The sequence below is a fragment of the Pongo abelii genome, chromosome 14 (assembly GCF_028885655.2).
Source record: "Pongo abelii isolate AG06213 chromosome 14, NHGRI_mPonAbe1-v2.0_pri, whole genome shotgun sequence".
Taxonomy (NCBI): Eukaryota; Metazoa; Chordata; class Mammalia; order Primates; family Hominidae; genus Pongo; species Pongo abelii.
In genome coordinates, this window is record NC_071999.2 from 35,203,169 (window position 1) to 35,228,683 (window position 25,515).

General features: G+C 36.8%; 2 protein-coding genes and 1 pseudogene across 8 annotated transcripts in view; 2 read left to right on the forward strand and 1 right to left on the reverse strand.

The window, feature by feature from the left end:
- The window catches only part of KATNAL1 (katanin catalytic subunit A1 like 1), a 93,326-nt gene that overhangs the window by 61,048 nt on the left and 6,763 nt on the right, over positions 1–25,515 (reverse strand). For 6 of the 7 annotated variants that reach the window (XM_002824138.5, XM_009248532.4, XM_003778182.4 and 3 more), the window contains exons 2-3: positions 8,218–8,393; positions 4,680–4,840 (exon numbers count right to left, since the gene is read on the reverse strand). In XM_002824138.5, the coding sequence (XP_002824184.1) occupies positions 4,680–4,840; positions 8,218–8,379 (323 nt within the window). In that variant the 5' untranslated portion in view covers positions 8,380–8,393. Of the gene's footprint in view, positions 1–4,679; positions 4,841–8,217; positions 8,394–8,510; positions 12,245–25,515 lie in introns of those variants that run through there. The other variant, XM_063714873.1, reaches the window with a different exon arrangement.
- On the forward strand, positions 6,386–6,486 carry LOC112128632 (U6 spliceosomal RNA; annotated as a pseudogene).
- LOC100461663 (peroxiredoxin-2-like) lies at positions 20,752–21,536 on the forward strand. Its single transcript, XM_054528860.2, has one exon. It carries the CDS (start codon positions 20,752–20,754, stop codon positions 21,346–21,348), a length of 597 nt encoding a protein of 198 aa, XP_054384835.2. The 3' UTR covers positions 21,349–21,536.

Sequence of the window (25,515 nt, forward strand, 5' to 3'; positions counted from 1 at the left end):
CTGTGTTAGTCTGTTTGTTTTTGTTTTGTTTTTTTGTTTTTGTTTTGCATTGCTATAAAGAAATACCTGAGGATGGGTAATTTATAAATAGAGGTTTACTTGTCTGATAGTTCTGCAGGCTGTACAAGCACAACACCAACATCTGCTTGGCTTATGGTGAGACCTCAGGAAGCTTACAATCATGGCAGAAGGCAAAGGGGGAAGCCAGCATATCACATGGCAAAAGAGTGAGCAAGAGGGGTTGCAGGGGGCAGTGCTACACTCTTGTAAACAATCAGATCTCATGTGAACTGAGCAAGAACTCACTCATTACCAAGGAAATGGTACTAAGCTATTCATGAGGAATCTGTCCCCATGATCCTGTATCTCCCACCAGGCCCCATCTCCAACAATGGAGGTCACATTTCAACATGGGATTAATGGGACAAACATCAAAACCATATTACTCACTTATATGTGGAATATAAAAAGAGTCAAACTCATAGAAAGAGAGTAGAGTGGTTATTACCAGGGGCTAGGGGAGAAGAAAATGGGGTGATATTGGTCAAAGGGTACAAAGTTTCAGTCATGCAAGATAAGTTCTAGATATCTAATGTACAGCAAGGTGACTATAGTTAACGATACTGTATACTTGAATCTGCTAAGAGGGTAGATCTTAAGTGTTCTCACCACAAAATGAAAAAACAAAAGAAATGTGAGGTAATTGGTATGCTAATCAGCTTATTGTGATAAATATTCCAAAATATATATATATCAAATAATCAACCTGTATACCTTAAATATATACAATTTTGAATTGTCAATTATACCTCAATAAAGTTGGGGGAAAAAGGACCTACCGTATTTATTTTTTTAAGCTAAATAAGGAATAGCTTATTGAATATATACCATGTTGAATACTGCTGCAATATAGAAAATATTACTTTCATGGCTTCAGGTATTACTGGAAGAAACCAACTCATTAAAGAAAATGTAGTTAATAAGCCTACATGTAAACTATTATAAAATCATTTCGTTAATACAAGAACTATTTTAGGACACCAAGAATGAGCTAGAGACTTCATCTCTTTGGAGTTCAATTCTAAAATTGCCACTACCTACCATCACGATCCTACTTTTGTAGCTCAGTTTCCTCACATTTAAGGCAATCAATCAAAATTTTAAAATATTATTTTGATTTATCCAAGCAACTGCTGGTGATTTAAACCTTAATTATGATTAAACTCAGCAGATGCATGACATAGAAGTAGAACTTCAAACGATGTGGCAAAACCACTGATGGAAAACCACAGTACACAGATTACCTTGGTAGTCAGCAACAGGGATGGAGAAGTGTATATTAAAAGTCAATGAAGTGAAAAGAACAGAACCATAAACAGGGCTACCAAATTAGTGGCTAATGCCAATCACACCAGAAGCATCTCTGAAATGCTTTGTATAAAACAAGGTAAATTACAAGGTGACAGATGGCAAAAAAAAAAAAAGAAAAAACGAAACAAGATGAAGTAAATATTATATTTTCCTATTAAATTGTAATTTCAGTGTGGTGCTCACTTAGAAAGTTCTTTTCAGTTACCTTTAAAATATCAAAATTTCATTAAGCATTTTCAGTTTCTTTATTCTTCCACCACTACTAGTAAGAATGTTAACAAGTAGATAATACCAGGATATACAGATGTGTATCAAAATATACCCATAATATACCCATTGAGTATATATGCAAAAGTAATATACTAGTGCATACAAATAAGACTCCTGAAGATGAAGACACTTGGGTTCTGGCTCTGCTACTTTCTTGTTCAGATGACTTTGGAAAAATTACAAACTATAAGCTTCAGTTTCCTCCACTGTAAATGGGGTTCATAATAATAAATTAGCGATGATAATATGCATACACAATAACAGTACCTAAACTTCATGGGATCACTTGAGTTTTAAATAAAATAATGCATATAACATATACAGGAAGTGACTAATAATTATTAGCTATCATCCTTTCCCTGAAAATAATCACCAACTGCTTAAGACTTGGACATTTAAAAAGCCATATCCTCTCTGTAGAGTTACTGAAATGTTTCAGGAAACTAAGGAATTATGAAGAATCTGAAGGGAGAAAATAAAATGACTTGTTTTATGAATGAGGCTATCATTTTTAATTGTTATTCTTGCTATTTCTCTGAAAGAATGTTGTAGTCCTTTATTTCAGAGGTGACCATTAATTTTAATTACTTATTACATGCCAGTTGCTGTCTTAATTTTTTTTATTCAATTCCATGAAGTAGAGATCCCCATTTTACAGATAGTGAGACTAATGTTTAGAGAAGTTAAATAGCTTGCTCAAGGTCATAAAGCAAGTAGGTTTCAGAAGCAGAATTCACAATCTCATCAACTCAAGTCAAATGTCTTTCCATTAAACCAAGAATATCCAATGACTGCATCTACCATTCACTATCGTTAAGTGAAAATCTTATTATATTTGTTTTATATGACCTGTAGAAGAAACAAAGTTTATAAAACAAGAAAAATATTATTATACAACTCTAACCTTCCGTAACCTTTAAGTCTAAATTTGCAATCTGAATATTTATTTTATCAGCCCTTGCATACATTCTGTGCCACAAACCAGCATAAGATTTAGTTCATCAACATTTGCCCTACATTGTTAATTGATGAAGGACCCACTGTTTTTGCTTACACAGAAATTTTATTCATAAAGTTTTAAACTATTAATCCCATGCTATTACTCAATGTATTATATTTCCTTCTCTAGTAGAACCTTGTGGAGTTATTAAGTGTTTTCTTATTGTTGATGATGATATACATGGGAATGAAAATCTTTTTTTTTCCAGACAATCTGAGATTTGCTTTTATTCAGGGTTTCTGATCCAAAGAGGGGAAAAAAACCATACATACAATGGCTATGCACAAAGAAAACTTTTTTAAAAAAATTTAGTACAAAGAAAGGAGAATCAGAGAAATAAATTCTGGCCCATTCATCTTTCACTTTCATTTAGAAAAAGGATTTAAAAACAAGTACAAAAATAAGTCAGATCTATGTTATGAACAGTTAAGAAAGGACAAAGAAAAGAAAATAACTGGACTAGTGTCACTGTAGTGATACGTTTTGAGATTAGTAGTCATCAATGGGAAAGTGTCATCCACAACTTTTTATTCAGTTTGAGCCATCAATGTTAGTTATTATCTGAGGACACTGCTGTTTGAAATGAATCATGGTGCTCTAACAATATAGAGCAGATATTCCTATATTTGAAGTTATTGTCATCTTTTAGCTTTAAACTAGAAGTATATTTCAGAATTAATGACTTTCAGTAAAAAAACAAGGTATTTCATTATACATACATACAGGAAAATTTCAAGTTATAGTAGGTTAAAATGTCATTCTTTCAGTATTTCTTTTGGAACTTCCATGGTAACACTGTTATGACTCTTAAAACACCACCTTTTGAGGGATATGGGTTACCTTAGTATAAAACACCTGAAGGTGGCTACATCAGAGGAAAAATACATTGTTGTAGACCTTAAAAAAGAATCCTCATCTACTGTTTTCACAATAAAAATCACAAAATTATCTGTAATTCAATGGAAAAAATCCAAAGGAATAAATTAACCGCTTTTCATAGTTCTTAAAACGTTTTTAGAAAATTTCAACAGATGATTACAGCTACTGGCCAAACGAAAACGTATTTTCTACGGCGCAATACTCTGGCCATAATAAAGCGGACAGAAAGCCAGAAAGACCTAAACTCACACCCTGATCTAGCATGATTAGGGCCTCTCAGGTTTCAGTTTCCTTGTGAAACTAATGGTGTTAACTCATTCAGTGTTGGTTGAATGCCTACTATGTGCTAAACTCTGTGTTAGCAATGAAAGTTCATTATTTAATTTTTAAGTAAATAAAACCATGGTCCTTGTCCTTGCAAATCTTTTGAAGCAACAAATAAATGCAACATGATGACCACTATGAACAAACTGCTATGTCTGGGCAAATCAAAAGAGACTGCAGAGGGGGATAGTCAGTTGAGTTGAGACTTGAATGAATATGAGTTGTTTAGAGATGGGGATTATGGGTATTCCTTGAAGAAAGAAGAGACTGCACAGACAAGAAGACAAAAAAAGGCAAAAAGAGAGAGGTTTAACATAAATGGTGCACAGGCTGGGTATTAGAGAAAACTGGTGGGAGATGCCACACTGAGGAATGTGACCTTTAAGCAATAAGCCTCTTAAACATTATCGGTAAGGTTCCTTCTACACTAAAACTCTGGAAATTGACTGTAGACCCAACCAGGAAAATTCAATTTCTCCACCACTTCATTTGAAGTTGTTAGAGTCTCTTCAAGCAAAGAAGCAAAACTATCCAAGTTTTGATGCTGTCATTATGAAACCCAAAAGACCTCTCTTAACTGATAAATTTTAGGACTAGCAATAGGCATCTATTGTTATTAGCGTAATAAAGCATTCTAAAAGCAAGATATATAACAAGTCATTTACTTCTGTACTTTATCAAATACAAAACTGTAAACCTATAAATGTGAATATTAAAAACAGATACTGAATTTACATGTCCCCAAAAATAATTTTTCATACTTTGTTCAAAACATGCTTCACTGTGAACATCAATTAACTAGAAGCACCTAAAGAGAATATAAAGTCCTATTTACCTGTGTTCTGCAGGAACAGGGGGTGGCCAAACAGCAGGATCTCTAAATGGTTCATCTTGACAGGACACAGGGAAATCTGGAGGCTTGTCGATTTTAAAACTTTCTAAAGTGCTGACAATACTTTTAACTTGTTCATATTCTTCCAATAATTCCTGCCGAACCTTAAAAAAAAAACAGGCTTTATGCTAGAAGCTGTTTAAATACTTCATAAATTATAAATAATAAATTACTATAGAGTGCATGTTTTCTTAATGTCAAAGTGTGAAAAATGAATCATTAAAACATTCATAAATACAAAGAACTATTTCAAGTAATACTGAGAAAAGGGCAGAAATTAGTTTGAAAAAACCATAATTATATACCTTTTAATAAGTAGTTATATATCTTTCATAATGGAATTCCATTTCTACCAAAGAACGTGATGATCATTAATACAATTTAAAACAAGTAACTAAGTAGGTAACAAGTTAAACATTCCAAGAAATCTAAAATATTGTGCTAAATACTTTTAATATATTTGTAAATAGATCCCAAAAAATTGTAAGCCAAAATTTTCAACAGCATTTCCTATTCCCAATATCACTAAATATAAGATGCCTGTCATGAGTGTCTGAAAGCTAGAAGCAGTATTATACAATGAATTACAAACTTCCAGTTTTTATTTAAATTCTCCTTCACCTGAAATCTGAATTATTTTTGCCTTATTTAAATTATTTCGAGTTCTCGGTAAAGTTTATTTTGATTTCAAAGACAAGATTTTTCCTGTATTTAAAAACTTTAACTGAACACATACTATGAGGAAATTCTTGTGTTTTCAAACTTTGAGCCCAAACTAATTTTCCAAAGCAAACAGATAAAGATTAAAAATTACATTCAAGACCAGCCTGGGGAAACAAAAACATTAGTCCAGGCATGACAGCATGAGTCTGTAGTCCTAGTGCGAGTCTATAGTCCTAGCTACTCAGGAGGCTAAGGCAGAAGGATCACTTGAGCCCAGGAGTTCGAGGCTACAATCACGCTCCTGCACTCCAGCCTGGGCAACAGAGCAAGAATCCATGTCAAAAAAAAAAAAAAAAGAAAAGAAAAGAAAATTACAATTATAAATTCATTTTAACAAATTCTTTTTTCTTTAATCAGAAAGCACGTCATACTTTAAAGAAGAGTATAAGAAATTTTCCCTCATCTTTATATTGAATAATATATTAAAAGGAACATATGAAAGAGTTACAGATCCAAAGAAAAAGCTAGGTAAAATTCAACAGCTAATACATGCAATTACAGAATATGCTATACTGGAAGAAATGTAATTTCAGAATCCAATGGAAAGAAACATAGTAGAAATGTCTGAGTAGAAATGGTCACTATTTGACACACACAATTCAGAATATATCAAAAATATTTCCATAATAGATTAATAAAATACCCTGCCTGTGGCTAATAGGAAGGATAGAAGAAAACAACTAAAAATTTGAGCCTGAGTTGGAGCAAGTATATTGTTCTCAATCAATATAATTTGATAACATTTAAGTTGGAAAATAAGTCAAATTTACCCTCAAAACTTAGGAAAACATCAATTTCTGACTAATGGAAAAATTAGAAGAAACACTTGAAAGGCATTAGTACATAAAATGGAAACTTCAAAGAAATGCTTGACTTTGTACTTTTAATTTTTAGAAGATTTTAAATTTTAACACTAAGTGGGGAGTGTCTGCATTGGCAGCACATATACTAAAATTGGAATAACAGAGAAGACCAGCATGTTCCCTGCATGAGATGCACACAAACTCCTGGAGTGTTCTGTATTTTTTTACTTAACGTTTTCTAAAAAGGATGTTACGTTGTTTTAGTATAACGGGTGAAAAACACAAGCTTAAATAATAAGTCTTTATAAAACAAAAGCCAATTTTGTTTAAACATCATTGAAGATGCTTTTATTTCCTTAAAGATATATTGCTTATAAGTATGATTTGTTAAAAAAAAAAAAAAAATTCTTTGTTAAAAGTTACAATTAATTTGGAATTGGAGCAGCAAAGCAATAACTATGCTAAAAGATACTGATCAATTAAAACATTAAATTTAAAAAACAGTAAGTAGGTAAATTAAAATTCAAGTTTTTATTAACTGTCTTATTAAATAATCAAATTATATAGTCAAAAGACAGCAAATATAGTAATGTTTTTTTATTAGATTACTGACTCATTTGTATTTTTAAGGAGTCTTTCAAAAGAGTTTTGCAAAATGGGTCAAAACAACATGTAAATATGAAAGGGAAAAGGGCAAGTATGAATACTTTATTTCAGGTCCAGCACAGTGGCTCACACATGTAATATCAGTGCTTTGAGAGGCCAAGGCAGGAGGATCACTGGAGGCCAGGGGTTTGAGACCACCCTGGGCAACATAACAAGACTCAGTCCTTACAAAAAATTTAAAAATTAGCTGGACATGGTGGTGTAAACCTGTCCCCCTAACTACTTGGGAAGCTGAGGTGGGAAGATCGCTTGAGCCCAGGAATTTGAGGCTGCAGTGAGCTGTGATAGCACCACTGCACTCCAGCCTGGCTGACAGCAAAACCCTGTCTCTTTAAAAAAAAAAAAAAAAAAAAAAAAAGAAAGAGGCCAGGCGTGGTGGCTCATGCTTGTAATCCCAGCACTTTGGGAGGCCGAGGCAGGCGGATCACAAGGTCAGGAGATCAAGACCATCCGGGCTAACACCGTGAAACCCTGTCTCTACTAAAAAATACAAAAAATTAGCCAGGCGTGGTGGCGGGCGCCTATAGTCCCAGCTACTCGGGAGGCTGAGCCAGGAGAATGGCGTGAACCTGGGAGGTAGAGCTTACAGTGAGCCGGGATTGCACCACTGCACTCCAGCCTGGGCAACAGAGTGAGACTCCGTCTCAAAAAAAAAAAAAAAAAAAGAGTGGGCCGGGTGCGGCGGCTCACACTTGTAATCCCAGCACTTTGGGAGGCTGAGGTGGGTGGGTCACTAGGTCAGGAATTCAAGACCAGCCTGGCCAACATGGTGAAATCCCGTTTCTACTAAAAACACAAAAATTAACTGGGCGTGGTGGCACATGCCTGTAGTCCCAGCTACTCAGGAGGCTGAGGAGGAGAACTGCTTGAACCTGGGAGGCAGAGGTTGCAGTGAGCCAAGATTGTGCCGCTGCACTCCGGCCTGGGCAACAGAACAAGACTGTCTCAAAAAAAAAAAAAAAAAAAGAATGAATGAATGAAATACTTTATTTCAAAAGTTTGCAGTCATACAATTAGGTAACTGATCATGAAAAGAGAAAAAAGTTAAAGTAGATTCAATTGGAATTAAATATCTTCAAAACATACCTCACGAAATACATGATCAAAAAACATTAACTAGGTAAGATACTAGAAAATTATTCAAGAGTATATTTTAAATGTATTTCAGTATTCAGATAAATAGGAACTATTTCCATCTCAAACTCAAAATTAGATTTTCCAACTCTAATCTCTCAAATATAATAGGGTACTGCCATCCTAACTCATCTAATACTTCAATATCATCTTACCTGTTGCCATTTGCCTTTGATAGCTGGATCTCTGACTGACTGGCAATGTCTCTGAATCTGCTGCATCACCCCCTGGTAATATACCATTGATGAGTCGTAATTTCCAAGAAGGGCATATTCTCTTCCTTTCTTTGCATTATCACAAATCTCAGCCAAATTCATCTTCTTTCAGAGACCTAAACATAAAATATAACGACTTTTTTAAAGTTTCCAGCACTGACTTTAAAACATTTATTATTCTTTAAAATATGTTTAAAACTACCTTTTTTTTTTTTTTTGAGACAGAGACTCACTTTGTTGCCCAGATTGGAGTGCAGCAGCATGATCTTGACTCACTGCAACCTCCACCTCCCAGGTTCAAGTGATTCCTGAGTAGCTGCGACTATAGGGGTGCACCACCATGCCCAGCTAATTTTTGTATTTTTAGTAGAGACGGGGTTCACCGTGTTGGCCAGGCTGGTCTCAAACTCCTGTCCTTAGGTGATCCACCCACCTCAGCCTCCAAAAGTGCTGGGATTACAGGCGTGAGCCACTGCGCCCAGCCTAGAACTACTTTGAAAGTCAAAATAGTTACCATTCTTTGAGGTATCTGAATGCATCTTATAATACTAAACAAAGTTTTCAAATTTGGAAGTACAAAGGAGATTACAAAAGAACACCCACGGAAATAATAGGGATAGAGGTCACACAGCTCTGAATTATTGATTTACTTATAGGTACATAAAACTGGACACTAGTTTTCCTTATTCCTTCATAATTACCATATGCTGCAATAACAGATGAACTTGTTTTGTTTTATTCAATTTATTCTTAACATAAAAAATATGAATATCACATAAATATATGAATATATTTTCTATTTGAAGTCAGCTGAAACTATAAAAACTAGTTCTCACTAAAACTTCTTGGCCCCAAGAATAAAAAGTTATACTTAAAGAATACATTTTAAAGAACAGTCTATAGTTGTCCATGTACCATTTATACTCACGTAATTGCCTCAAACTTAAATCTAAGCAAACACCTATAAATTACACTCTCTGAACCCCAATTTGTAATCTTCTAAGACCCCATCATTCTCTATAGCTCTTTGGCCATGCAAATAACTATTGTTATTTTCCACTCTATAAGATGTTACTTAGAACACCCTCTAGATTTCTGGCTTCCACCAAAGCTCTCCAGTCCAGTAATTCCGGCTTTTCTTCCAGGCTTTCCAAAAGTCTCCCAGAATCATCCAAGGCTTCTATGCAAAGATACTTCCTCCCAAGACTAAAAAGAACAGCAAGTCCAGAGTTACAGGAGAATGATATCCTGAGAAAGAGTCAAAATTGCCTTCTGATTTCCAGGAACAGTAAACCAATGAATACACATAAAGAAGAAAATCAAAATACTACTCTATGCCTTCTTCAGGGAATTAAACTTTGGTTTGGGGAGCCTGACTTTTCTACTCTGACTCTCAATCTCTTATCTGTTCTTCAGGGACTCAAAAATTCTTCCTGAAAATTAACCATCACTAGTTCTAGGCATTTCAACGGACTCCAACAGATTTTTAAAAATAAATGTGTTTATGTGTTTGTCATGTTATTTTCCCCTTATAGGTTCCATGAAGGCAGAGTTGTATTACTTGAGAATCACACAGCAACAAATAGTACACTACTAATATGGTTTGGCTCTGTGTCCCCAACCAAATCTCACCTTAAATTGTAATAATCACCACGTGTCAAGGGCGGGACCAGGTGGTGGTAATGGATCAAGGGGACAGTTTCCTCCATGCTGTTCTTGTGATAATGAGTAAGTCTCATGAGATCTGATGGTTTTATAAGCGTCTGGTATTCCCCCTGCTGGCATGCATTCTCTCTCCTGCCGCCCTGTGAAGAGGTGCCTTCCACCATGATTCTAAGTTTTCTGAGCCTCCCCAGCCATGCAGAGCTGGGAGTCAATTAAACCTCTTTTCTTTATAAATTACCCAGTCTCAAGTTTTTCTTCATAGCAGTGTGAGAAAGGACTAATACAGTAGACTAGTACCAGGAGTGGGGTGCTGCTACAAGGATACCTGAAAATGTGGAAGTGACTTTGGAACTGGGCAACAGGCAGAGGTTGGAACAGTATGGAGGGCTCAGAAGAACACAGAAAAATGTGGCAAAGTTTGGAACTTCCTAGAGACTTGCTGAATGGTTTTGACCAACATGCTGATAGTGATATGGACAATGAAGTTCAAGCTCAGGTGGTTGCACATGAAGATGAACTTGTCCTTGCTGTGCTTTGGCAAAGAGACTGGCAGCATTTTGTCCCTGCCCTAGAGATCTGTGGAACTTTGAACTTGAGAGAGGTGTTTATGGTATCTGGCGGAATAAATTTCTAAGCAGCAAAGTGTTCAAGAGGTGATTTGGAAGGGGGGATTGCTCTTAAAAGCATACAGTTTTAAGCAATCACAAAGATATGGTTTGGAATTGGAATTTATGTTTAAAAGGGAAGCAGTGAATAGAGGTTTAGAAAATGTGTAGCCTGATAATGCAATAGAAAAGAAAAACCCATTTTCTGGGGAGAAATTCAAGCCAGCTGCAGAAATTTGCGTAAGTAACAAGGAATCAAAAGCTAATCACCAAGACAATGGGGAAAATGCCTCTAGGGCATGTCAGAGATGTTGGCAGCCCCTCCCATCACAAGCCCAGAGGCCTAGGAGGGAAAAATGGGTTTCCTGTGCTGGGTCCAGGGCCCCCCTGCTGTGTGCAGCCTTGGGACTTGGTGCTCTGCACCCAGCCACTCCAGCCATGGCTAAAAGGGGCCAAGGTACAACTCAGGCCATGGCTTCAGAGGGTACAGGCCCCAAGTTTTGGCAGCTTCCACATGGTGTTGGGCCTGCAGGTGCACAGGATGAGAACTGAGGTTTGGGAAACTCCACCTAGATTTCAGAGGATGTATGGAAATGCCTGGATGTCCAGACAGAAGTCTGCTGCAGGGGCAGGGCCCTCATGGAGAACCTCTGCTAGGGAAGTGCGGAAGGCAAATGCGTGGCTGGAGCTCCCACTGAGTCCCCACTAGGGCACTGCCTAGTGGAGCTGTAAGAAGAGGGCCACCATCCTCCAGATCCTGGGATGGTAGATCCATTGACAGCTTGCACCATGCATCTGGAAAAGCCACAGACACTCAAGGCCAGCTGTGAAAGCAGCCAGGAGGTGGGGATGTACCCTGCAAAGCCACGGGGTGGAGCTGCCCAAGGCCATGGGAACCTACCTCTGACATCAGTGTGACCTGGATGTCAGATGTGGAGTCAAAGGAGATAATTTTGGAAGTTTAAGGTTTAATGACTGCTCTATTGGATTTCAGAATTGCATGGGGCCTATATCCCTTTGTTTTAGCCAGTTTCTCCCATTCGGAACAGGTATATTTACCCAATGCTCGTACCCCCCTTATACCTAAAAAGTAACTAACTTGCTTTTGATACAGGCTCATAGGTGGAAGGAACTTGCCTTGTCTCAGATGAGACTTTGGATTTGGACTTTTGAGTCTGGAATGGGTTAAGACTTTGGGGGACAGTTGGAAAGGCATGATTGTGTTTTGAAATGTGAGGACGTAAGATTTGGGAAGGGCCACAGGTGGAATGATATGGTTTGGCTCTGTGTCCCCATCCAAATCTCACCTTGAATTGTAATAATCACATATCAAGGGCAGGAGCACGTGGAGGTGACTGGATCATGGGGGTGATTCCCCTATGCTGTTCTCATGATAATGTGTGAGTCTCATGAGATCTGATGGGTTTATAAGCATCTGCCATTTCCCCTGCTGGCATTCATTCTCTCTCTTGCAGCCCTGTGAAGAGGTGCCTTCTGCCATGATTGTAAGTTTCCTGGGGCCTCTCCAACCATGCAGAACTGTGAGTCACTTAAACCTCTTTTCTTTATAAATTACCCAGTCTCAGGTATTTCTTCATAGCAGCATGAGAATGGACTAATACAACTACTTTTACACAGTAACAAATTTCAATGTCCAGTGGATCCTATCCACAGAATACAGGACAACCACAAAAAAGTCTCATCTTCAAATTTAGAACATTAACACAAAACAATATAGTCTTATTATAAGGAGTAATATGTAATTAATAAATCCAGTAGAAACAAAGATGCTCTATAAATTATTTCCCTTGAAAATCATTGTGAAACAAAAGCATAAATCCTGCCCACAAATACAGACACAAAACTATGAAAGATAAAAATATCCTGATACAAAGGAGGGGTTGCCAAACTTTTCCTATAAAAGACCTGACAAGTAAATATTTTAGGCTTTGAGGGCTAACAAACAAAATGAAGGATATTATATAACTACTTATATAATGAGACAAAAACTCCATAATTCTTATCAATGCAATTCAAAATATTATAGAAACAATAACAGAGTACAACTTTCTGTAAGACAGGTTGACTAAGGAGAAGAATGAAACTCTTTTTAGGGACAATATTTCACTTAGTTGGGATTCAAAGTTAGTGTTCCCTATCATCAAAATCAAATCACAAATGCTCATACATTCTAATGTTTAGCTTGAATACAATACATTTCATGTTTGAAAATGTCTTTTTTCAAAAGTACCAGTTAGGTGCTACTTTATACTGATAGTAATCACAAGTATATGATTTCAATTCAGCATAATCATTGTTTGGAAGGCATTTAAAGGATTTACTCTTCTCTTAGTATTTACCTTTTAGCATGCCATTATTTGCAGATTAATCATTCCAATTAAAGGTTAAATAAAAAGTGCCTCAACTACACAGTTAAATGGAAATTTCCTTGGCACTTACATCGAGTTCTAAAAAATGCTGCTGAAACTGTAGTTTGAAATCAGAAAACATACCTATTGCAAACTGGGTAGGAATGGAGACCTTCTTTGTTTTAACTTATAACAGCATGGAAAGCTATATAAAATGACTTGATATTACTTGTGATTCAAAGAATAGTGGTTGCCACTGAAATAACTTTACTGCAGTATTAGTTTTGATATAAGAACTGTTTTGTAATTTTAGGTTGAATTCATTAAGAAATACTATTGAGCCTGCATCACAAATTGATTTCTAAAGCCAGTGTTCAATATTCAGATTGACAGCAGTTTCTCACATTCAGAAAAATTTCAATCTCACTTCTAAATTCAAAAGTTTGCAATAAAACCTTACAACTATTAAGCCATCAAACTGCTGTACAGCACGGCAAGTGAGAATATTCAGCTTCTATTTCTGACAAAAATTCCTAGAACTGATAATGGCTAAGTCCACAAGAGCAAATGTTGACACTACTGGTTCAATATTACATGATAGATTCAAATATTCTCTGCAAAATACCTGCTAAGAAATAAAATAAGTAACTGTAGACTTTAAACATCTTACACTTTCACAGCTTTATTTGTCCACCTGAATTTTTTTCTATTCTATACAAATTTTTACTACCATCAGTTATAACACATCTTAGGAGACTACACTTCATTCAGGTTGCATGCCATTAGTGTTTTCTTAACTTTTTGAAATATTCTTATCTTTAGCTATTCGACACACACTATTCATTAAGATTATTTAACAACTTCAAACTCAGCCTTGACTTTTCAAATAAACAACTGAGCAGTATTGGTAACATCTGTCAACTCATCAAAAGCCAAGGAAAACCACTCAAAATCATTTGCCTTGTTTTTTAATTGATTATTGATGTCCTCAATTCTTTGAGCAACTCTTCTTGCCAAAAGACTAATAGTCTTAAGTTTACCTTCTCCAGATACAATTCTGCACCTGTTGTAACCAAACACAATTTAGTTACTTCACTATTGATAAATGACTTCCTTGCTTGGCTAACAAATGAGCCACTTGGAAATTTACTCTGGGTGCAGCCTGATTTTTATTTTCTAATTTTGTGAAGAAATTCTACTGGAATAAGATATTCCTTTTTATGTTTTCTCATTTTTCTGACCATTACTTTCCTGTGAGTTGGGAATATTGTGATGAATGCAGAGTCTCGTAATATCAGTGTATACTGTATTTAACACAGCTGTAGTATCACTGCATAATACAATGACTTATCATAACTCAATAATCCATGCTTCAGCGTGCTTTAAAAGTATAACATTCCAAGTCTATTTTTTTCATCTTTTCTTGTTTTGACATGATGTGTATGCATTGATAATAAAGTAAAATGTCACAGCACAGTGATATGCATGGCACTTAAAACACTGATTACAGTTCAGAAACAGCAGTGCAAAAGCAATGAGAATGCCACATGGTTTCTGTCACAACCCCTCAACTTTGCCATTCCAGCACAAAAGCAGCCAGAGACAATTTGTAAACAACTAAGTGCGGTTGTGTTCCAATAAAACCTTATATGTGGACAATGAAATCTGAATTTCATTTAATTTCCACATGTCACAAAATAGTATTCTTCTTTTGATTTTTCTACAACCTTATAAAAATGCAAAAATCATTCCTGATTCATGAGCCATTCAAGAACAAGTGGCAAGCTGGATTTGGCCCCTGGACTGCAGTTTGCCGACTCTCGCTTTCAGCTTCTATCTTAAGGATCTAGCAAGGGAAGCAAATTAAAACCAAAAGAAGCAGAAGGAACAATGTAATAAAGTTCAGGGAAGAAATCAATGAAATAGAAAACAGAAAAACAAGAGAAAATTCAATGTAGCCAAAAGCAGGTTCTTCACAAATATCAAAAAAATGAATAAACCTCTAGTAGGATCGACCAGGAAAGAGAGAAAAAAAAATACACATTACCAAAACAAAAAATGAAGGAGGGCTATCACTACAAACCTTGGAGCTACTGAAAGACAAGAGAGGGTTTAATGAAATGGACAAATTCTACTATGGTCACATACCAAAGCTTGCCCAAGAAGAGACAGAGTAGTTAATCTGAATAGTCCTTTATCAATTAATGAAATTGAATACAGAAGAGGTAGAAATATTTCCAACTCTTTTTTTTTCTTTTTTTGCCAGAGTTCTTTTGGCTATCCAACTCATATTTTAAAGCCAGTGTTAGCCTTACACCAAAATCAGACAAAGATCTTATCAGAAAAGTACATATCAATATCCCTTACAAACATAGATACAAAAAATCTTTAAATTTTAGCTAATCAAATCCAGCAATATGTAAAATGGATAATGTATTATGACCCAGTGACGTTTTTCCCGAGAATTCAAGACCGTTTATTTTAAAACCAATCAATACAATTTTAAGAGAATAAAAATGAAACATTATAAATCATCTCAATAGATACAGAAAATGTATTTGACAAAATTCAACATAATTCATAAGAACGCTTAGCAAACTAAGAATAAAAGACAATTTACTCAATCGAGTAATGGACATCTATGAAATACCTACAGCTAGCATATGTACTGTGAAAGACTAAATGCTCTCCAAGATCAAGAACAAGACAAGGATATTTGTTCTCACCCCTTCTATTCCACATTAGAACTGAGGTTCTAACCACTGCAATAAGGCAATACAAAAATAAAAGGCATGCAGATTGGAAAAGAAGTAAAGCTGCTTTTATTTACAGAACACATGACTGTCAGTGGAGAAAATCCTAGGGAATCTGCAAATAGCTCCAGAACTAATAAACGAGTTGTGTAAGGTTGCAGCATAAGAGGTCAGTATACAAAAATCAATCGTATTTCCACATACAAGAAATAACCGGAAACTAAAAAGAGTAAAATCATCCAAAAAATATTAAATATTCAGGGATAAATTTAACAAAATATGTGCAAGATCTGTAAACTGAGAACTATTAAAATCTAAGAGAATTAAAGATGACCTAAATTAATAGATACGTGTGTATGTGTTTATGAATAAAAACACTCAATATGCGTAAAATGTCAAATTATCTTGAAAGTGACCCATAGAGTCAATGAAATCCCAATCAAAATCCCAGCAGCCTTTTTTGGAAAAATTGACAAGCTGATTCTAAAACTTATATGGAAATGAAAGAACACAAAATAGACAAAAGTTCTGAAAAACAGTAAAGTAGGAGGACTTACTAACACAGATGTATTCAGGTGGGGTACTTCTAAAAGGTTGAGGGGAAAAATGCCTGTTGGGGGTTGATGTCTACTACACGATTTTAAAATTTACTATAAAGTTACAGTAATCATGGCTGGGCACGGTGGCTCATGCCTGTAATCCCAGCACTTTGGGAAGCCGAGGCGGGTGGATCACCCGAGGTTGAGAGTTCGAGACCAGCCTGACCAACATGAAGAAACCTCATCTCTACTGAAAATACAAAATTAGCCAGGCGTGGTGGGGCATGCCTGTAATCCCAGCTACTCAGGAGGCTGAGGCAGGAGAACTGCTTTGACCTGGGAGGAGGAGGTTGCGGTGAGCCGAGATCGCGCCACTGCACTCCAGCCAAGGCAACAAGAGCGAAACTCCATCTCAAAAAAAAAAAAATAAAGTTACGGTAATCAAGACAGTGTGGAATTGACATAAAGGCAGACACAAAGATCAGTGAAAGAAACTAGAGAGTCAAGAAACAGATTCATACATACAAAGCCAACTAATTTTCAACCAAACTGCCAGAGCAATTCAACAAGGGAAGGACAATTTTTTCCAGCAAAAAGGTCCTGAAACAAAGTGGCTCTCCATATGCAAAACAAAAACTGAATCTCAACCCTTACTTCACATCACATACAAAAATTAATTCAAATGGATTACTGACCTAAATGTAAGAGTTAAAACTATAAAGCTTCCAGAAGACAACCTAACCAAAGGTATTTTTTTTCCACCAGTTCCCCAAGCCCCAATTCCCATGGGGCAATTTGAAAAGGGCCATGTAACATCTGCAAAGGAAGTAGTCTGCATCACAGGAGAGGAGGACTAAGCTTAGAGAACCTGAATCTATTAAGTTTTATGCTTCCCTACCCCTTGTTCCAAAGGGAGATATTGTATCTTCCAAGGCTGTAAGCACACCTGACCTTTGCTCTGGAGAAAGACACTATCTCTTTCTACCCTCCAAGGCTGTTCAACTTGGTACCTCCTTTCATCCTGGGGAGCCCTTCTGCCTCCTCTATGCTGTCCTTTTTTTATGTATCACATGTCTTTCTCTTTCTTTTTTCACTCTTTTACCTTTATGGAGCACATTTTCTACAGATGGGAGAAAAAATTTTTGCAACAGTGCATGTCTGTAAATACCTTTATTCTACCCTCATACTTCCATGAGAATTTGTCTGGCTACTGAATCCTAGTTTGGAAATAATTTTCCTTGAGAATTTTTATGGCATTTCCCTAATACATTTTAGGTTTCAATATTAGATTAAGAAGACTGAAGTCATTTAAATTCCTAATTCGTTATATATCACTTGTTTTTCCCCTTTTCTGGAAACTTCTCTTTGACATGAGTTTTCTAAACTTTTTGATGATATGCTTTGAAATGGGTCTATTTGGCGTTCTTTTAATGTAGAAATTAATGTCTTTCCATTTTTGGAAATATTCTGAATTATTTCATTAAAAATTTCTTTCCATTTTTTTTCTGTTGTGAAATGCCTTTTATCCAGGAATTAGACTTCCTCGGCTGGTCCTCTAATTTTCTTAGTTTTTCCCTCCTTTTTCCCATCTCTCTGTCCTTTTGCTCTACTTTCTTGGAGATGTTCTCAACTTTATATTATAATCCTTCTTTAGAACTTTTTCCTTTTGTATTGAGGTATATAACTTAAAGTGCACAAGTCTTAAGTGTGCAGCTCAATGACCTTTTACACTGTGCACATACACTGTGTACACCCAGGCAACACTCACTTCAAAATACAGAACAGTTCCAACTCCCCAGAAGGATCCTTTATCCCTCCCAGTCAGTACTTTAATCACTATTCTGATACTACAGATGAATTTTGCCTGCTTTTTAAAAATCAGCTTTATTGAGGTATAATTTTCATACAATTAAATCCACTAATTTTAAGTGTAGAGTTGATGAGTTTTGAAAACTTTATGAACTGCATAACCACCACTATCACTACAACAAAGGTAAAGAACATTTCCATCACCCCAGAAAACTCCCTTTTGCCACTTTGCATTCGACCTGCAACTCTCACCATGCACTCTCCTGTTCCCTTCTCCCTACACAGGCCCACCTCAGTTTACCACGCCTCATTTTACTACACTTTGCAGACACCATTTTTTACAATTTGAAGATTCATGTCAACTGTGCATCCAGCAAGTCTACTGGTGCCATTTTTCTAACAGCATGTGCTCACTTTGTGTCTCTATGTCACATTTTGGTAATTCTCACAATATTCCAAACTTCTCCATTTTTATTATATCTGTTAATAGTGATCAGTGATGTTACTGTTGTAATTGTATTGGGGCACCACAAGCCATGCCCTATGGCAAGGTGAATACAATTGACAAATACTGTGTTCTAACTGCTCTACCAATAGACTGTTGCCCTGTCTCTCTTCTCCTCGGGCCTCCTTTTCCCGGAGACACAATACTGAAATTAGGCCAGTGAAGAACCCTACAATAGCCTCTAAGTGTTCAAGTGAAAGGGAATAGCTGCATGTCTCTCACTTGAAATCAAGAGCCAGAAATGACTAAGCTTAGCAAGCAAGGCATGTTAAAAGCTAAGACAGGCCAAAAGGTAGATCTCTCGTGCCAAAGAGCCAAGTTGTAAACGCAAAGAAAAAGTTCTTGAAAGAAATTAAAAGTGCTACTCCAGTGAACATGAATGATGAGAAAGCAAAACAGCCTTATTGCTGATATGGAGAAAGTGTGAGTGGTCTGGACAGAAGATCAAACCAGCCACAATATTCCCTTAAGCCAAAGCCTAATCCAGAACAAGACCCTAATTGTCTTCAATTCTATGAAGGCTGAAAGAGGTGAGGATGCTGCAGAAGTATGAAGCAAGTACAGACTGGTTTATGAGGTTTAAGGAAAGAAGCCTTTTCCGTAACACAAAAGTGCAAGGTGAAGCAGCAAGTGCTAATGCAGAAGCTGTAGCATGTGCTAATGTAGAAGCTGCAGCAAGTTGTCTAGAACTAGCTAAGATCATTGATGAAGGTGGCTACACTAAACAACAGATTTTCAATGTAGACAAAACAGCCTTCTATTGGAAAAATATTTCATCTAAGACTTTCCTAGCTAGAGAGGAGAAGTGAATGCCTGGGTTCAAAGCCTTAAAGGACAGGCTGGCTTTCTTGTCAGGGGCTGATTTAGCTGATGACTTGAAGTTGAGGCCAATGCTCATTTACTAATATGAAGATCCTAGGGCCCTTAAGAGTTATGCTAAATCTACTCTGCCTGTGCTCTGTAAATGAAATAGCAAAGTCTAGATGACAGCACATCTGTTTACAGTATGGCTTATTGAATACTTTAAGCCCAACTTTGAGAGCTATGGCTCAGAAAAAAAGATTCCTTTAAAAATATTGCCACTCACTGACAATGTACCTGGTCACCAAAGAGCTCTGATGTAGATGTACAAAGAGATAAATGCTGTTTTCATGCCTGCTTATCCATTCTGCAGCCCATGGATAAAGGAGTTATTTCAACTTTCAAATCTTATTATTTAAGAAATACATTTTGTAAGGCTATAGGTGCCACAGTGAATTCCTTTGACGAAACTGGGCAAAGTAAATTGAACACTTTCTGGAACAGAGTCACCCTTCTAGATGCCAATAAGAACATTTGTGATTCAAGGGAGGATGTCAAAACATTAACACTAACAGGAGTGTTACAGAAATTGATTCCAATCCTCACGGATGACTCTGAGGGTTTCAAGACTTTATTGGAGGAAGTCACTGCAGATGTGGCAGAAACAGCAAGAGAACTAGAATTAGAAGTGGAGCTTGTAGATGTGACTGAATTGCTGCAATCTCATGATAAAACATAAATGGGGTAGGGCACAGCGGCTCACACCTGTAATCTCAACACTTCGGGAGACCAAGGCAAGAGGATCGCTTAAGACCAGGAGTTCAAGACCAGCCTGGGCAACACAGCAAGACCCCATCTCTACAAAAAATAAAAAATAAAAAAAAAACTTGAATGGATGAGTTGTTTCTCATGCATGAGCAAAGAAAGTGGCTTCTTGAGCTGGAATCTACTCCTGGTGAAGATGTTTGTGAACACTGTTGAAATAACAATAAAGGATTTAGATTACTACATAATCCTAGTTGATAAAGCAGCAGCAGGGTTGGGAGAGGTTTGACTCCAATTGTGAAAGAACCGCTATTGTGGGTAAAATGCTATCAAACAGTATAACTGCATGCTATGGAGAAATTTTTCACGAAAGGAAGAGTCAATACATCCACCAAACTTTGTTGTTGTCTTATTTTAAGAATTGCCCTGGGCCAGGCACATTGGGTCACGCCAGTAATCCCAACACTTTGGGAGGCCAAGGCAGGAGTATCACTTGAGGCTAGAAGTTCAAGACCAGCCTGGGCAACATAGCAAGATGCCAATTCTAAAAAAAAAAAAAAAAAAAAAAAAAAAATTTTAATTAGTCACATGGGCACTGAGAACGCAGGTCCACACATGTGATCATCTGTGCATCTAGCCTTTGCCCACCTAGCTTATTCAGTCATGGCCTCAGGTAATGCGCGCATGGGAAAGCCCGCCCCTAACTTCAAGGCCACAGCCATGGTGGATGGCGCCTTCAAAGAGGTGAAGCTGTCAGACTACAAAGGGAAGTACGTGGTCCTCTTTTTCTACCCTCTGGACTTCACTTTTGTATGCCCCACGGAGATCATCGCGTTCAGCAGCCATGCCAAGGACTTCCGCAAACTGGGCTGTGAAGTGCTGGGCATCTTGGTGGACTCTCAGTTCACCCACCTGGCTTGGAATAACATCCCCCGGAAGGAGGGAGGCTTGGGCCCCCTGAACATCCCCCTGCTTGCTAATGTGACGAGACGCTTGTCTGAGGATTACGGTGTGCTGAAAACAGATGAGTGCATTGCCTACTGGGGCCTCTTTATCATTGATGGCAAGGGTGTCCTTCGCCAGATCACTGTTAATGATTTGCCTGTGGGACGGTCATTGGATGAGGCTCTGCAGCTGGTCCAGACCATCCAGTACACGGACGAGCACAGGGAATTTTGTCCTGCTGGCTGGAAGCTTGGCAGTGACACAATAAAGCCCAACGTGGATGACAGCAAGGAATATTTCTCCAAACAAAATTAGGCTGGCCAATGGATAGTGAGCTTGTGCCCCTACCTAGGTGCCTGTGCTGGGTGTCCACCTGTGCCCCTACCTAGGTGCCCTGTGCTGACCCAGGAAAGGCCAGACCTGCCCCTCCAAACACCACAGTCTGGGACCCTGGAGGGCTAGGCCAAGGCCTTCTCATGCCTCCACCTGGGAGCTGAATAGTGACGCCCACTCCTGAGCCCGCCCAGCCGCACACAGGCCTAGAGGTGACCAATAAAATATTAGGGACAAGAAAAAAAAATTAGTCAGTTGTGATCCTAGCTACTCAAGAGGCTGGGGCAGGATGATCGCTTGAGTCCGAGAGTTTGAGGCTGCAGTAAGTTATGATCACACCACTACGCTCCAGCCCTCCAGCCTGGGTGACAGAGTGAGACCCTGCCTCTAAAAAAAAAGAAAAAAAAGAAAAGGAGGAGGAGGAAGGAAGAAGGATGAGGAGGAGTAGGAGGAGAGGAAAAAGAGAAGGAGGAGGAGGAAGAAGAAATTGCCACAGCCACCCCAACCTTCAGCAGCCACTACCCTGATCCGTCAGCAGCCATCAAGATAAGACACCCCACCAGTAAAAAGATTAAGACTTGCTGAGGTTCAGATAACTGTTAGCATTTTTTAGCAATACAGTCTTTTTTAACAACAGATGCTGGCAAGGCTGCAGCGAAAAGGGAATATTTACACACTGTTGGTATGGAAAGCAGTTTAGAGATTTCTCAAAGAACTTAAAACAGAACTACCATTTGACCCAGCAGTCCCATTACTGGGTATATACACAAAAGAAAACCAGTCATTCTACGAAAAAGACACATGGACTCGTATGTTCACTGCAGCACTATTCACAATAGCAAAGCCATGGAATCAATCTCGGTATCCATCAACAGTGGATTGGATAAAGAAAACGTGGTACATATATACCATGGAATACTACATGGTCTTAAAAAAGAACAAAATCATGCCCTTTGCAGCAACATGGATGTAGCTGGAGGCCATTATCCTTAGCAAATTAATGCAGGAACAGAAAACCAAGTACTACATATTCTTACATATAAGTGGGAGCTAAACATTGGATACTCCTAGACATAAAGATGGCAACAACAGACACTGGAAACTAATAGAGGTGGGAGGGAGGCAGGCAAGGGTTGGAAAACTATCTTTTGGCTACTACACTCACTCTCTGGGTAATGGGATCATTCATATCCCACACCTCAGCATCATGCAATATACCCATGTAACAAACCTGCAGATGTACCCCCTAAATCTAAAATAAAAGTTAAAAAATTTTAAAGTCTTTTTAAATTGAGGCATGTACATTTTTTAGATGTAATGCTATTGCACACTTAATAAACTATAGTATAGTGTAAATGTAACTTTTATATGCACTGGGAAACCAGAAAATTTGTGTGACTAGCTTTATCGCAATATTTGCTTTACCAAAATGGTCTGAAACAAAGTCCACAGTATCTCTGAAGTATGCCTGCAGTTTTGTCAGTTCTAGAATGCAAAATAAATAAACTCATACGGTATATACTCTGATTTCCTTCATTTAGAATAATGCTTTTGAGATTCAACTATGCCCTTATATGTATCAGTAATTACTTTTTATTGCTGAGTAGTATCCCATTACACAGACAAACTAAAATTTGTTTATTCACTTATCAGTTCTCCATAGGGCACTTCACAGAAACAAATCACAAAAGTACAGGACATACCATTTACCCAGGCTTTACTTTATTTCCACTGAGTTTACATCTAAAATTACGAGATACAAAGAAAGCAGTCCACTATGAGGGAGAATTAATACAACATAGAGCAAAATTAAGGCCTTTTTAGCTACTGTAAAATAAGTACATTTAAAGACATAGGGAAAAGAAATTTTAAAATAAATAAGCTTATCTGAAAAATAATCAAAAAGAACTTCTGGCATTAAAATATATAGTCACTGAAATAAAAAAAAAACTCAGTGGACTGAGGAAGCAAGAGATTAGACACAGATGAAAGGAGAATCAATAAACCAGAAGACAGAGCTGTAGAAACTGACCAGAATGCAGCATATACAGACTGAATAAGTAAATAAGATTAAGAAATGCAACAGAGTAGAAAGAGAAGATCCATCATATAAGTCTATTATGAATTCCAGGAGAAAAAAGAAAGGCAAAATTCAAAAATACAATGGCTGAGAATTTTCCAAAACTAGCAGAAGACAATAATTTTCAGTTTCAAAGCAAATCAAAGTTCACACCTAGAGACCAGGTAGTAAGACTGAAGAACATTTAAAATGGAAAGAAATGACAAATTATATACAAAGGAAAGAAATTATATTGACAGCTAACTTTTCAAGAGGAACAGTGGGAGCCTGGAGACAATGAAATAATATCTTCCAAGGGGTAAGTGTGTAGGGGGTTGGCAACCTAGAATTGTATACCAAACCATTCAAGTTTATGTTTGATAAAGGCCACATAAAAATTTCAGACAGAAAAACCTGGATATGAATCCAGGCACCATAAATTTTTAGTTGTGACCTCAGGCAAATCATGTAATTTCAATAGGCCTCAATTCTGTCTACAAAACAGGAAAAATAATATTTATCATAAGGTTATTTTAAAAATTAAATGTGATCACGTGTTAACATCATTCCTCACATACAACACTGAATCAATGTAAGGAATATTTTTACTCTACACTCAACATCAATACAGATAATTGAAGCAGTTAATTTTTCCTCCAAAAAAAAGAAATCAACTGATTCAATTTTCATTATAAATTTCTAGAAGCTATACTATAATTACTTTTAGTCATAATCTTGAAACATATAGTTTTTTAAATCTCTAATATAAATTAGAAGAATTTCTAGGTCTTTTTAAAATGTCAGGTTAAATCTAAAGACAAAATATTTTAGCAATGTCTAATATTAGACAATGTCTCTTGAGTTTATTATGTATTCAAAAATAAATTAAGCATCTTCTTACAGTATTTACTGCTGAACTGACCCAGCAATCTGCCCTATACAGAATGCTCCAGATAATACCTTTAAGGAGAGTTCTAGGCTCAGACTGAGAAGAACTCAGTCCAAGTTCATGCTCAGATCAAGAAGGCATACTGCTTTATCTGGTCCCAGATAATTATTTTTGTAACTGTTTCATGACTCAGATCTAAACGTAACAAATAAAGCCATCTTTTCAGCTACCTCTCCAACCTTTCTGTTCTCTCCTTTAAATCTACCATCACCCACAACACACACACACACACACACACACACACACACACAAACTTTCTCTCCCAACATACTTGAAATTTTATCTCATGCCAACACTAAGACATATAATTGAAAAAATGAAAAGCTAGCTTGTATCCAGAACCCAATCCCACCAGGGATGTCACTCATAATTCCATTTACAAATGAAATCATAATATTTATCATTCTTTTGTCTCTACAGTAATGGTTTTTAAAGAGGAAACAAAACATTTTTTAAACTAATTTTATGTGAATGATGTCAATCTAATTCAGTTATACTTACAATACATATGAGGCTAAGAAAATAATCTCTGCTTTAAACTATTTTTATTCTGACACTTCCATATTTTTCTCATATTGTTCCTTTTCCTCCTAAAAGTTGTAAATTCCTGAAAGTAGATGCCTATTTCAGAAACACCTAAGTAACCTGAACTATAGCAATGTGAACTAAATAACACTAATTAGAACGGTGGTAAGCAAAACAACAAATCAAGTTTTATTTTCAATATTTTGTACCACAATGAAATTTATCAATGTCTAGGCTTTACATGTTTAATGAAAAAAAAAAAGTTTCTCCAAATCACTGAAATCCAATTTATGTCATACAATGGCTGCTATAAATAAAAGCAATTAAGGAAACACATAACCATGACTTCTCAAATTAATGCATCCTGAAGTATGTTTCAAGCACAATAAATGAACCTACTATGTGAGTAATAATCAACAAAATAGTTAATTTTGAAAACCACAATACCTCCCATCTCTTTATTTTGGGTAATAGTCTCAAGGACTACAGTTTGCCATGAATAATAAAGAAAACAACTTAACCACAAACCCAGACATTACAGAAGAATGTATGTAGTAATGAAGGCTTTTCATTTATTTTTTACATGTAATCACTTCTCAAATATTTTAGAAACAAA